We start from the raw sequence: 13,441 nt of genomic DNA, 5'->3' as shown, positions 1-13,441 counted from the left end.
TAGCTAGAGCCCTAGAGTCAATCATTTGATAATTGTATTTTGGACTTGTTGTATTATATTCTATATAAATAAAAGCATTTAGTTTTTGGTTATTATACTTACTTGTATTAGTGCCAAATAAACTAAGTATAATAACGTCTTTGAGTAGAAGGTTCTTACCTATATCAATCGGTTAGCTGAACCGATAGTAGATGATATAGGGAACACTACTCTTAATAATTCCTAGTAGAGTATTAACATTCAGGGACAATGTTAATGCAATAAGACTAGCGTGTAGGTCAACTCGATGACTTGATCTCACAAGTCATGGATATAGAGATATCAAGTTGACACATAGGTATGCATTAGAGAATGTATACTGAATGACTCGCCATGAGAAAGTATCATGGATCATTATATGAGTGTCATACACTTTCTCATGTAGCTATTATTATGAATACTAGTCCTTAGACCTGAAGTCACCATGGTTCCCTACATAAGGAGTTATGTACTTTGGTTTCGTCAAACGTCACCCGTAACAGGGTGGACTATAAAGGCGATTACTGGGTATGTAACAAATTATGCGGAGGGATGTGAGTGATGTAGATGGGATCTATCCCTCCTATATAACGGGAGACACATCAGTATTCTTGATAGAGTGAGACCACGAAGTGCATGGCCATGCCCAAATGAGTCAATATGAGATATTGAGCTCATTTGATTTAGTGAGTCTACTTGGAGTTCAAGATTTAGATTGATTAGAGGATGACACGGTCTATGCCTCACATTGATCAATCTAGATGTCTAGGATAGAAGGACACTTGTCATATATTGTGAGGAGTCACAATTAGTAGTCACAAGGTGATGTTGGATCTCAACATTCTTGTAACTTGGGTAGTAATGATGTATTGCTAGATACCGCTCATTACTTATGCATCTAAATGAGTTTAGGGGCACTGTCAACGTTACAAGAACCTATTGGGTCACACACAAAGAACAAGTGGATGGAGATTAGGTTCATATGATGAACCAAGAGGATTAGATTCATGTGATGAATCAAATTGGATTAAGAGTAATCCTAATTGGGCTAATTGAGTTGGACTCAAGTTGATTCATGTGTTCAATTAGTCTAATTTAGATTATGACTCATTGAATCAATTTAATTAAATGAATTAGATTCATTATATTAAATTAGCTTGAATTAAATGGTTGGATTAGATCAACCATGAGAGAGATTAAGTCAAGTTTGACTTGACTTGACTTGAGAGGAAGAGGAAGAGTCAAGTTTGACTTGACTTTATGTCACATCATTTGTGACTTGGCATTAGGAAAACTAATGATGATGTGCCACATCATCACATGTGCCACCTCATGGAGGTTACAACTATTCTCTTTTATGGCCTCCACATTAATTGTGATTAATGTGAAGCGGGTTACACCACTTGTTGGAAAAAGAGAAGTTTTCTTTTGGTGAGTAACTCTCATTCAAGTGATCTTCCTCCTCTCAAGCTCTCTTCTTACTCCTTCTCTTCTCTTGGTCGTGGGTTTCAAGCAAGGGAGAAGAAAGGAGAGTGAATCTAATCCAAGAAGAAAGGTTAGTGAAAGTCACATAGAGATTTTAGAGGAGTGTGCTCTCTTCTTTTCCTTTCTTCTTCTTCCAATCCCATCCGAGAGCATCAAGAAGTGCTAGCACACTTGTGGTGTTCTCTTCTCCATCCTTGTGTGTTAGAGAACACATCTTGTCCATGTGGATACTTCTAGAGAATTGTCTACTTTGACAACTAGAGATCCGACATCTCCTTCGACAAGCGGGAGTCGCGATGGGCACGCATCGAAGGTATAAGATTTTCTCCATGTAGATCTAAGTGTAGATCGAGGTAAACTCGTACTCATAATTTCGAATGATTATTCTTTGCACGGATCCGTTGGCTAGGGAGTTTCGGGGTTTCCGCGAAGCGAAAAAGCGGTTTTCGCGACGCGAAAAAGCGGTTTTCGCGGCCCGAAAAACCCAACAGTGGTATCAGAGCCACGTGCGAAGACGAATACGAGTTTATTTTGATTTTTATGAAAAATAAAAATTCTATGAATTTCTGTAATTTTAAGTTTTTAATGGTTTTTATGAGTATTTTTCTCGTAGAAGCGAAGCACAAGTGTTTCTACACTTGTAGGCTTCGACTACCGAGAAGTTTTTCCCAAAACGGCCATGTTTCGACCCAAAACTTTTGGGGACAGTGGGCTAAGGCGCTGTAGGATCGCTTAGGAGCAACTCGCTATGGTTAGATCGCGGGTAGGGGTACTACCCCTAACCCCGTAAGGGGATTTGCTCCGCAATTGCGCCCGAAATCGCTAATCGGGGCCGCCGGGAAATTATACTCATAAAAATTGTAAAAATTATAGGAAAAATTACATAAAATTATAGAAATATATAATTTCGAATTTTATATTATTTTTGTGATAGTCATGGCCCAAAGACCCAATTCGATTGGATAATTTGTGTTGTAATTTATAATACGGCCTGCGTGCCGTCATGTGTTTGTGTGTGTTGTATTTGATACGTGACCTGCGCGTCGTGCCTCCCTATTTATATTCTAGTTGTAAATTAGATTTAGACTCGAATGTAACTCGAGTTTCAAAATGTAATGTAAATTTTGAAGTGGTGGAAGGTCCACTCAAGACGGAGTTACGAGGAAGGCGCGAGCAACACAAGGCGGTCAAAAGGAAGGCGCTTGAGAAGCAGTTGACCTTAGGTTGACCATCCGATCTTCTCCTTGGCTTGAGAAGATCGTAGTAGGGCCATGACATAATCAGAAAATTATTTAATTAATTTCTTTTGTGTGTATGTGATGCATGCTAGTTAATTAAGTAATTAATTAGTGCCTAACGATTAGATTAGATCTAAGTCGTGCACATGATGCACCCTTCGATTAGATTAGATCTATCGAGTATATGATACGCATCATCGTTTAGATTAGATCTAAATTGTGACAACTCGTAATGCCTACCATGCCGTGATACCTACCACTACCTCGATCGCATGTTGTTGTTGAATCTGCCAAAGCAGAGCAACACATACTATCTTGGTAGGGTACGGAGGGACAATCTTGGTCCCGCCTATCAATGCATGGGTGAGTACAACTCAATTAGATTGAGTAACTAGTTAACTCAATTGGATCGAGTTTAACTATAGTCATTATCCAATGGTTGGTAGATTGGTCAAAATCACGTTTATATTAACTCTTGGGCGTATTAGCCAAAGCTAACTCAAGTTTTAATATAATTACGAATTTTTGATCCTATAAACAAGAGTTGCATAGAGATGTAATTGGTAATCGTTACCTACCGATCATACTAAGTCTTGGGTGTATTAGCCAAAGCTAACTCAAGGGTTAGTATAATGTGGATCTTGTCCCACATGAATAATAGAATTCAGTGGGAGCATCATTTATTTAAAGGCCTAATTAAATGATTAAAAGAATATGATATTTATTTTCTGCATTTTTCTGTTGTAGATAACCATGACGTCAAATACGAACACTTTCTCTCTGCGATCTGTTCTTGAGAAGGACAAGCTCAATGGAGCAAATTTCCTGAACAGGTACTAGAACTTGAGAATAGCTCTCACCCAAGAATGTAAACTGTATGTTCTGGAGCAGCCCATTCCGGAGGCTCCTCCTGTCACTGCCACGCGAGCAGACCGAGATGCTTACAAGAAGCATCAAGATGACGCATTAGATGTGTCATGTCTTATGCTCGCGACCATGAACTCTGAGCTTCAGAAGCAACATGAGTTGATGGGCGCTTACGATATGGTTGAACATCTTTGTCACCTATATCAAGGACAAGCAAGGCACTGGAAGAGGAACTCCAAAGAATACCTGGAAGATCTTAAGAAAAAGATAAAATAAGATTTCTACTTCAGGTATACATGTAATAGAAGTCAACCTCTATGTTTCTTCATCGTGGGTATTAGATACCGGATGTGCTTCGCACATTTTTACTAATCTACAAGCGCTGAGAAATAGCAGGGCATTGACGAAGGGTGAGGTAGACCTACGAGTAGGCAATGGAGCACGGGTTGCTGCTATTGCTGTAGGAACTTACTATCTATCTCAACCCTCTGGTCTTGTACTAGAATTAGATGATTGTTGTTATGTGTCTGCCTTGACTAAGAACATAATTTTAGTTTCTTGTTTGGACAAGAAAGGATTTTCGTTTACAATAAAGAACAAATATTTTTACATCTATTTAAACGATATGTTCTATTGTAGTACACCTCTGATGAACGGACTCTATATTCTAGACCTTGGGAGCCCTATCTATAACATAAATACCAAGAGGTTCAAGTCAAATGACATGAACCAAACCTACCTCTGGCACTGTCGCTTAGGTCATATAAATGACAAGCGCTTATCCCAGCTCCATAAGGATGGTTTGCTGGACTCATTTGATTTTGAATCATATGAGATATGCGAGTCATTCCTATGAGCCAAGATGACCAAGACTCCCTTTAGTGGGCACAGCGAGAGAGCGACCGATTTATTAGGACTTATACATAGTGATGTATGTGTCCCTTTTAATGTCGCTGCTAGAGGCGGTTATAGGTACTTCGTCACATTTACTGATGACTTCAGTGGATATGGTTATGTGTACATGATGACACATAAGTCAGAATCCTTTGAAAAAGTTCAAAGAATTCAAGAATGAAGTACAGAACCAACTTGGCAAGAGTATTAAGATACATCGATCAGATCGAGGTGGAGAATACCTTAGCCATGAGTTTCGTGACTACCTAGCTGAGTATGGGATTCTATCTCAACTCACTCCTCCTGGAACACCATAGTGGAATGGTGTATCCGAAAGGAGGAATCGTATCTTATTAGATATGGTACGATCTATGATGAGTCACACAGATCTTCCGACATACCTTTAGGGTTATGCTCTAGACACGGCAGCTTTTATACTCAACCGAGTTCCATCCAAGGCCGTGATAAAGACACCATATAGGATATGGACTGGGAGAGAAGCCCAGGTGTCTTTCATGAGGATTTGGGGTTGTGAGGCTTACGTTAGACGTCAAGTCTCAGACAAATTAGGACCCAAATCCGACAAGTGCTACTTTATTGGATATCCCAAGGAAACTAAGGGATATTACTTCTACATTCCCAGTCAGCACAAGGTAGTTATGGCAAAGACTGTGGTCTTTCTAGAAAGGGGCTTTGTTTCTATAAAAACTAGTGGGAGCACGTTCGATCTTGAAGAAGTTCAAGATGCGAACAATAGCACTGATGCCTCGATGGAAGTTGAACTAGAACCACAAAGTATTGTGGATGATGTTGTTCCACAAGGAGTTGAGGAACAACAACCAGTTCAAGTACACATACCTCTTCGCAGGTCTGATAGGGTACGTCGTCAGCCGGAGAGAAACTCATTTCTCTTGTCTGACCATGATGACGTTGTGCTCATAGAGGATGAGCCTACCACCTATCAGGAAGCTGTGATGAGACCAGATTCCGAGAAATGGCTAGAGGCCATGAGATCCGAAATGGAATCCATGTACACCAACCAAGTATGAACTTTGGTTGATCCACCTGAAGGGATAAAACCCATAGGGTGTAAGTGGGTCTTTAAGAGAAAGACTGACATGGATGGACTTATCTATAAGGGTCGCTTGGTAGCTAAAGGTTTCAAGTAGATTCATGGTATTGACTATGATGAAACCTTTTCTCCAGTAGCGATGTTTAAGTCCATTCGGATCATGCTTGCTATTGCAGCTTACCGTGACTATGAGATATGGTAGATGGATGTCAAAACTGTGTTTCTAATTGGAAAATCTACTCGAGGATGTGTCCATGACACAACCTGAGGGTTTTGTAGATCTACAGCATACTAGCAGAGTATGCAAGCTGCATAGGTCCATTTATGGACTAAAGCAAGCTTCTCGGAGCTGGAATCTTCGATTCGATGATGCAATCAAATAGTTTGGTTTCATCAAGAATGAAGATGAACCTTGTGTCTACAAGAAGGTTGTAGGGGATATAGTTGTCTTCCTCATATTGTATGTGGATTACATACTACTCATTGGGAAGGACATCCCTATGCTTCAGTCTGTCAAGACCTGGCAAGGGAGTTGCTTCTCAATGAAGGACTTAGGTGAGGCATCCCGCATCCTAGGGATACAGATCTATAGAGATAGATCTAAGAGATTGCTTAGCCTAAGTCAGAGTACATATATTGACAAGGTACTCCTTCGGTTTGCCATGCAGAATTCCAAGAAGGGATTTCTGTCGATGTCACATGGCGTGAGTCTTTCAAAGACTCAGGGTCCCTCTTCTAGAGAGGAGAGAGACCGCATGGATCAGATCCTTTATGCTTCAACCATAGGATCGATCATATACACCATGCTACGTACTCGACCTGATGTCTCGTATGCTTTGAGCATGACAAGCAGATACCAGTCAGATCCAAGTGAAAGTCACTGGATAGCAGTCAAGAATATTCTTAAGTAGTTAAGAAGGACTAAAGAATATTTCTTGATATATGGAGGCAATGATGAACTAGCTGTAAAGGGTTACAGTGATGTCAACTTCCAGACCGACCAAGATGACTATAGATCGCAGTTGGGGTTCGTATTTTGCATTAATGGTGGTGCTGTGAGCTGGAAGAGTTCGAAGCAAGACACAGTAGCTGATTCTACGACAGAGGCCGAGTATATTGCTGCATCAGAGGCAGCAAAGGAGGCAGTTTGGATTCGCAAGTTCATCACTGAACTTGGGGTGGTTCCTAGTATTGCTGACCCTATTGAGCTCTATTGTGACAACAATGGAGATATAGCACAGGCGAAGGAACCTCGCTCACACCAGCGGACCAAACACATACTACGGTGCTTCCATCTCATTCGAGAGATCATCGAGAGAGGAGATGTGAAGATTTGTAGAGTACCTATAGAGGCTAACATCGCAGATCCCTTGACCATGGTTTTGGCACAGAGGAAGCATGATGGTCACACTAGGTCATTGGTGCTTAGAGCCTACACTGATTGGCACTAGTGCTTGTGGGAGATTGTTAGCTAGAGCCCTAGAGCCAATCATTTGATGATTGTATTTTGGACTTGTTGTATCATATTCTATATAAATAAAGGCATTTGGTTTTTGGTTATTATACTTACTTGTATTAGTGCCAAATAAACTAAGTATAATAACGTTCTTGAGTAGAAGGTTCTTACCTATATCAATCGGTTAGCTGAACCGATAGTGAGATGATATCAGGAACACTACTCTTAATAATTCCTAGTCGACTATTGCCATTCAGGGACAATGTTAATGCAATAAGACTAGCATGTAGGTCAACTCGATGGCTTGATCTCACAAGTCATGGATATAGAGATATCAAGTTGACACATGGGTATGCATTAGAGAATGTATATTGAATGACCTGCCATGAGAAAGTATCATGGATCGTTATATGAGTGTCATATACTTTCTCATGTGGCTATTAGTATGAATACTAGTCCTTAGACCTGAAGTCACCATGGTTCCCTACATAAGGAGTTATGTACTTTGGTTTCGTCAAACGTCACCCGTAACTGGGTGGACTATAAAGGCGATTACTGGGTATGTAACAAATTATGCGAAGGGATGTGAGTGATGTAGATGGGATCTATCCCTCCTATATGACGGGAGACACATCGGTATTCTTGATAGAGTGAGACCACGAAGTGCATGGCCATGCCCAAATGCGTCAATATGAGATATTGAGCTCATTTGATTTAGTGAGTCTACTTGGAGTTCAAGATTTAGATTGATCAGAGGATGACACGGTCTATGCCTCACATTGATCAATGTAGATGTCTAGGATAGAATGACACTTGTCATATATTGTGAGGAGTCACAATTAGTAGTCACAAGGTGATGTTGGATCTCAACATTCTTGTAACTTGGGTAGTAATGATGTATTGCTAGATACCGCTCATTACTTATGCTTCTAAATGAGTTTACACTACAAGAAAAAAGCTAAACAACAACGCTTTTTTGGCGTTGTCGTATGTACTTAAAAAGTGATGTTGTAGATGGTGTTGTAGAAATTCATATCAAAGACAACGCTTTAAAAGCGTTGTGGTTGGTCACAAAGACAACGCTTTTTAAGCGTTGTCTTTTCGTTCTTAAAAAGCGTTGTTATAGATGCTGTTGTAAAAATGCACATATCAAAGACAACGCTTTAAAAACGTTGTGGTTGGTCACAAAGACAACGCTTTTTAAGCGTTGTCTTTTCGTTCTTAAAAAGCGTTGTTATAGATGCTGTTGTAAAAATGCACATATCAAAGACAACGCTTTAAAAGCGTTGTGGTTGGTCACAAAGACAACGCTTTTTAAGCGTTGTCTATTCGTTCTTAAAAAGCGTTGTTAAAGATGCTGTTGTAAAAATGCACATATCAAAGACAACGCTTTAAAAGCGTTGTGGTTGGTCTCAAAGACATTGTTTTTTAAGCGTTGTCTTTTATTACTTAAAAACGTTGTCTTTTTAAATTTATAAAAAATAGTGTTTAAGCGTTGTCCAAATACGCAAAATTATAAAAATACTCAAAATTTACATATAATTGAATATCCACAACCACAATCATTTTTATAATAAGACTATTTAACAAATAAATAAAACTTTATATTATACAAACAAAATGTATACATATTGATCCACAAATTAAATTTGTATCATACAAGTTATCCTTAACTTCATGACAATAATTTTTCAAACACACAAGTTTTACAAAACCTCATCATTGACTAACCGCTGTTGTTGGTGTCCATCGCATGGAATTGCTTCTTTAAGTCCAGCAATCTCTTCTTCTGAAAGGCTTTCAGCTATCACTCTTAGAGCCATCTTCTTCAACTTGTCATCAGCACACCTGGGGTTGTAGGCAATCAAGAAATTTTGTATGAAAACTTTCATACATGTAAATCTCGTACTAAATAATATGTCAATGTTATATATACATGTAATTCATACCGTAAGTGTGTTTATATCGTAACTGACAAGTTTTCTTTAGGGCCAACTTCTACTCAAGCTCTTTAAACACTGCATCAAAATAAAAAAATTGGCATTAGTTCTGTGCTAAATGAAAATCATATTTAGAGGAAAAAGCGGGAGTGCTGTAGATGGATATTTTAACCAAGCATATTAATGTTTGACCTGTCTTTACAAGTTCTAAGCATATATATTATCCAAGCATATAACCTAAGAGGAATAAGTTACAAAATGCTACTTGATGTTTGACCTGTCTTAATTTATTGGATTTTGCGGCCCCGGTCTTCTTGTAGCCAGGCACAATGTAATACTTGATGTTGTTTTTTTTTTATTCATTCTACATTTGTCATAACCCTTTTGTTTATGCTACGACTAGTAGACTTCGCAGCCGAAGGAACAATGAGTCATTGCGTCTAGTAATTCGCATGAGATTGTAAAGTTGTCCAAATGTTACTTCGTGTGGAAGGCCTATAATGGCAATGACAAATGGGATGCAAAAGGTTGTATGGCGTACCTCCACTTATCATTATCGATGTGTTGAGCAACACTCCTATTAAGTTGATTGCCCACATCAATGTGTTACTAACCGATCATTTTGTAATCGGTGAAAGAGCGCCTTTCTCCATTCCAATTCTACAAGCAAAATCTTCCTTAATTCTATACTCTGCTCGGTCCATAAGGATCGACAGAAACAGGAGTTTTCCAGATCTTGGGTTCAAAGGCTTCCTATAGGACCCTAGAAGCTGGAAAGCTAAAAGTCTATTTGCCATTCCATAAATATTTGGAACAAAGCCTACGTGATGGAACCCATGAGCAGTTGCTCAAATCTCTAGTATCCCAGCCTCATTTGAAGTATCTTAGATGAAGTACAAATTCAACTTAGCATGAGCTTTTCCGTCTATATCTACCTTCGCCATCACATCCTTGCATCTCATTTCAGTCAGCTGAAGAAGTGCACAGCTCTTAGACCAAGATAATATCATCTTGTATGCAGTATTGCATAGATTAATTATTAATGGGCATAATTTCGGCAATAGTTTCAGGTTGTTCTTTCTGTAGCATAATAATTTAATAGATAGATTCATAGAATATTCGCATAACACAATCAACAACCTAACATAACCCTAAACCCTAATACCCTCAACCTCTTTGAGGTATGAGAACCAAAAAGGGCTAGTTAAACAGTCCACTTCCTCGTTCACAATGTTCTCCGCATAAACTGGACTAGCAATTCTCCAACAATATCCAACAATACCGCATTTAAATGTGACATTGACTTGAACACTTGTAGTATTTCTTCTCCAAGTCTCCTGTTACATTGGTTACATTGGTGAAAATTGAAAAACATCCAGTAAATGAGGTAAAATATTAGCAAAGGCCCCCAAGAAAGTTGTCCATATCAAATTTCTTTAAAAAACAATAAAAATGTGAACTACCCTGAGAGCAAAATTCTGGAACCAGTCAAAGTACAAGACACTTGCAAACTAAAATTCAACCTTCAGCTATTTTTTGTGAGCTATTAATTGTTTCACTGCGAATGTGAAAAATGAGAGATGACATATTATAATTTCACAGCATAGACTCCAAGGGAATAAAACTTTTAGAGAAATTGCAGATGACATTACTAAACTTCTTTGAACGGAATATGGTTCAGTGGATAAGCAACCAGAACACAATAAGGTCACAACATCCAGCACAATTAAACAGCAATCTAGCAAGTAGTATGAAGTACGAAGAAACGCAGATAACAAGATAAATGGCCTTGCCGATCAAAGGCGAGAAATGACATCTTTAACCTCGGCAGGTGTATATAGATGGTAAGTAGGAGCCACCTTTGCAATGTCAACATTATTAGGGGTTACCTGTTAATGCAAATGAGTAATTAGCAATGTAAAAGTTGCAATACTCTGCAATTTATGTAAAACAAAATGAAACCCTAGAACTGGATCCTTAAGCATCAGTCCAATTTACCCGTCTAATACAAAAGTACCCAAAACATACATTCAGGTCAGCTGGTACCAGATTGAATAGTGTATTCTCTCTTTATCATATTTAAATGCAGTGTTTATATGATTTAGAAGTAAACATCTAAGCACACCCGATTAGTTTATCCAAATAGACCAAGTAATAATTCATTAACCAGGAGCCTGAATGAACCTAATCCAGGTTTGATAACAGGGATGCTTTATCTATCTTCTAAAGCAGGTAGATACAGAAAAACCACAAGAAATATACCTTTTCTTCCATGACTTGTTTCAGGATGGAAAGAGCTATAGTTTCAGCTTCCAGAAGGGACAGGTCCTGGATAAACAAGCGCCCTCATGAAATTATTCTCATCACCGCCACCACAATACCACAAACAGAAAATTACTATAGATCTAAGTAGCCACAATAGAGAAGGCTGCCGTCAAAGCAAATTTGCCTTGCACAGCCATGTATATCTAAAATTGCCATAGTAGCTACCTTGTTGTATTGCTCTTGAAGAGAACTATCAGCTCCTTCGGATCCAGATCCTATTGCTTTTGCATTGCATTGCCAGAATGTGCCAGATGGATCGGTATAGTACCTGCAATTTATAGCATGTAACATTTGAAGCAAAACATTGAAATACAGGACTACATAGCAGAGACTGTGTAGGAGAGACTTCAGATTTTACCAGATAACTTCTGACATTTGTAATATCGAGCAGAAACATTAACATACGAAAAGGTCCAGCACAATAATACATATGCACTAGAATATTTGTATCTCCTAAAGAGTGATCTCTGGGAAGAATCGTTTAGGACACAGGAAGATTATGTTAATAGTAGTAAACAACCCACTAGGACAATAAAATCAGTTCCCTAATAGGAGGGTTTAACGTGAAAATTTTATACATTTTAGCACTTCAGACACTGTAGCTTATTGAGGAAATAAAATATTATCAAAAGGATTGTGTCCACCCATCCTTGTTCATCAGCTTGGAACCTTTGAAATGAAAGCTGCATTGGGTACATGGAAAAAACAACAAAAAGGGAGGATAAATGATAGCCACCAACCTAATTGTTCACAAATATCTGTATAAGTTATTAAGGGTGTTCATAGAAGTTGATCCTTTAGCCGTGTCTGTTAGATGGTCAAATCTAGGCGCCAACTCAAAAATGTTGGCGTCCAAGTGTTAGTGTTCAACTACTTCTGATTTTCTTCATCTTTGAATTGTTAAATACATAGGGTATTTATAGGGAATACTCAAGATGTATCTAAATAAATACATGAACCAATATTAAATGACATACATTCATCATCCGAAGAGTCATTCATGAATCCTCCAATATTCATGCTCCAGATGACCATACATTAGATTATAAGTCCAATTAATTTGATTGCAAGGTTGTAAACAGTCCTTGAGGGCTATTGATAGTGATTCCAGTATGTACTGGAAAATAATGGAACAAACCTATGAAACAGCTATCAAGGGATTCACTTCAACTTTCCTAAACCAAAGAAGAAACAGATGGATTACAAAAGAAAACAATTTGCACCATCAAACTGAAACTTATAATAAGCCTTAATAAATTAATGAAAAAAGAATTGTTTAGAAGTTCACTGAGAAACATATGAAAATACAACAAATGCAACTGCAAAAAAAAATAAAAAACTAGTATCCAATTAACTTTTTTTTATACTTTCAGATCAAAAGGTCAAATTTATATACTTTGGTTCATGTTCAAGCAAGAGGATAACAATCTCATCGACAGTTAGTATTTCCTTTTAATATAGAACACTAAAAAGAAGGAATATCAATGATGAAACAAACCTGAAAATGCGAGCTACTGAGGCAGCGAGCAATCTGCTTGAACAAGGTAATCATGCAGCGTTGGAACTCTGTCGTGAGCATCAAAGACCAAATATTACCAAATATTAAGATCACTGACAAACCAAATAATACCTTATTTTTAACAGCTATCTAGAGGATCTGGCTTTTTGACTTGAAGCTGGTTCAAAGAAGACAAATCAAATATACAAATACTAAGATGAAAGCATAATGAAGTAGTTAACTTTTTCTACTTTACCTGATTATAAGATCTACAACTTCTTGCTCAGTATTTTGCACGAGTAATTATTAGAAAAACAAACCCAATAGTGGAACAAAAGCTAGATAAAGAAACTAGATAATTTACACTGACAGAACTTTACAGAATAACATATAATACAGTGCTTTGTACTTGCATATTAATCCAGAAAACATCCTTTCACCTAAGTGACAATTTTTCCAAAACATCATCATTCACTAAAAATTTTCACAAGTTTTTAAACTTCAGTGACAACTTTTCTTTGGGGTCAACTGCTCAAGGTCGATCTGGTAACTATGCACTACATCAAAAAAATTGGCATTAACTATGATTCCACCAAAAAAAATCACCATTCCATGAACTTAAATCTAAATAGAATTATGGCAACTATC

General features: G+C 38.0%; 1 protein-coding gene across 1 annotated transcript; it reads right to left on the bottom strand.

The window, feature by feature from the left end:
* Positions 1–10,691: 10,691 nt before the first annotated feature.
* Positions 10,692–11,601, bottom strand: LOC121982834 (proteasome subunit alpha type-5-like). The gene is made up of 3 exons (XM_042535881.1): positions 11,461–11,601; positions 11,233–11,298; positions 10,692–10,859 (listed from the first exon to the last, which is right to left on the bottom strand). The coding sequence occupies exons 1-3, from the start codon at positions 11,584–11,586 to the stop codon at positions 10,767–10,769; spliced, it is 285 nt and encodes a 94-aa protein (XP_042391815.1). The 5' UTR covers positions 11,587–11,601; the 3' UTR covers positions 10,692–10,766.
* Positions 11,602–13,441: the final 1,840 nt, after the last annotated feature.

Source organism: Zingiber officinale, chromosome 5A (assembly GCF_018446385.1).
Source record: "Zingiber officinale cultivar Zhangliang chromosome 5A, Zo_v1.1, whole genome shotgun sequence".
Taxonomy (NCBI): Eukaryota; Viridiplantae; Streptophyta; class Magnoliopsida; order Zingiberales; family Zingiberaceae; genus Zingiber; species Zingiber officinale.
The sequence above is the reverse complement of the archived record's forward strand: the minus strand, read 5'-3'. Positions and strand labels throughout refer to the sequence as shown.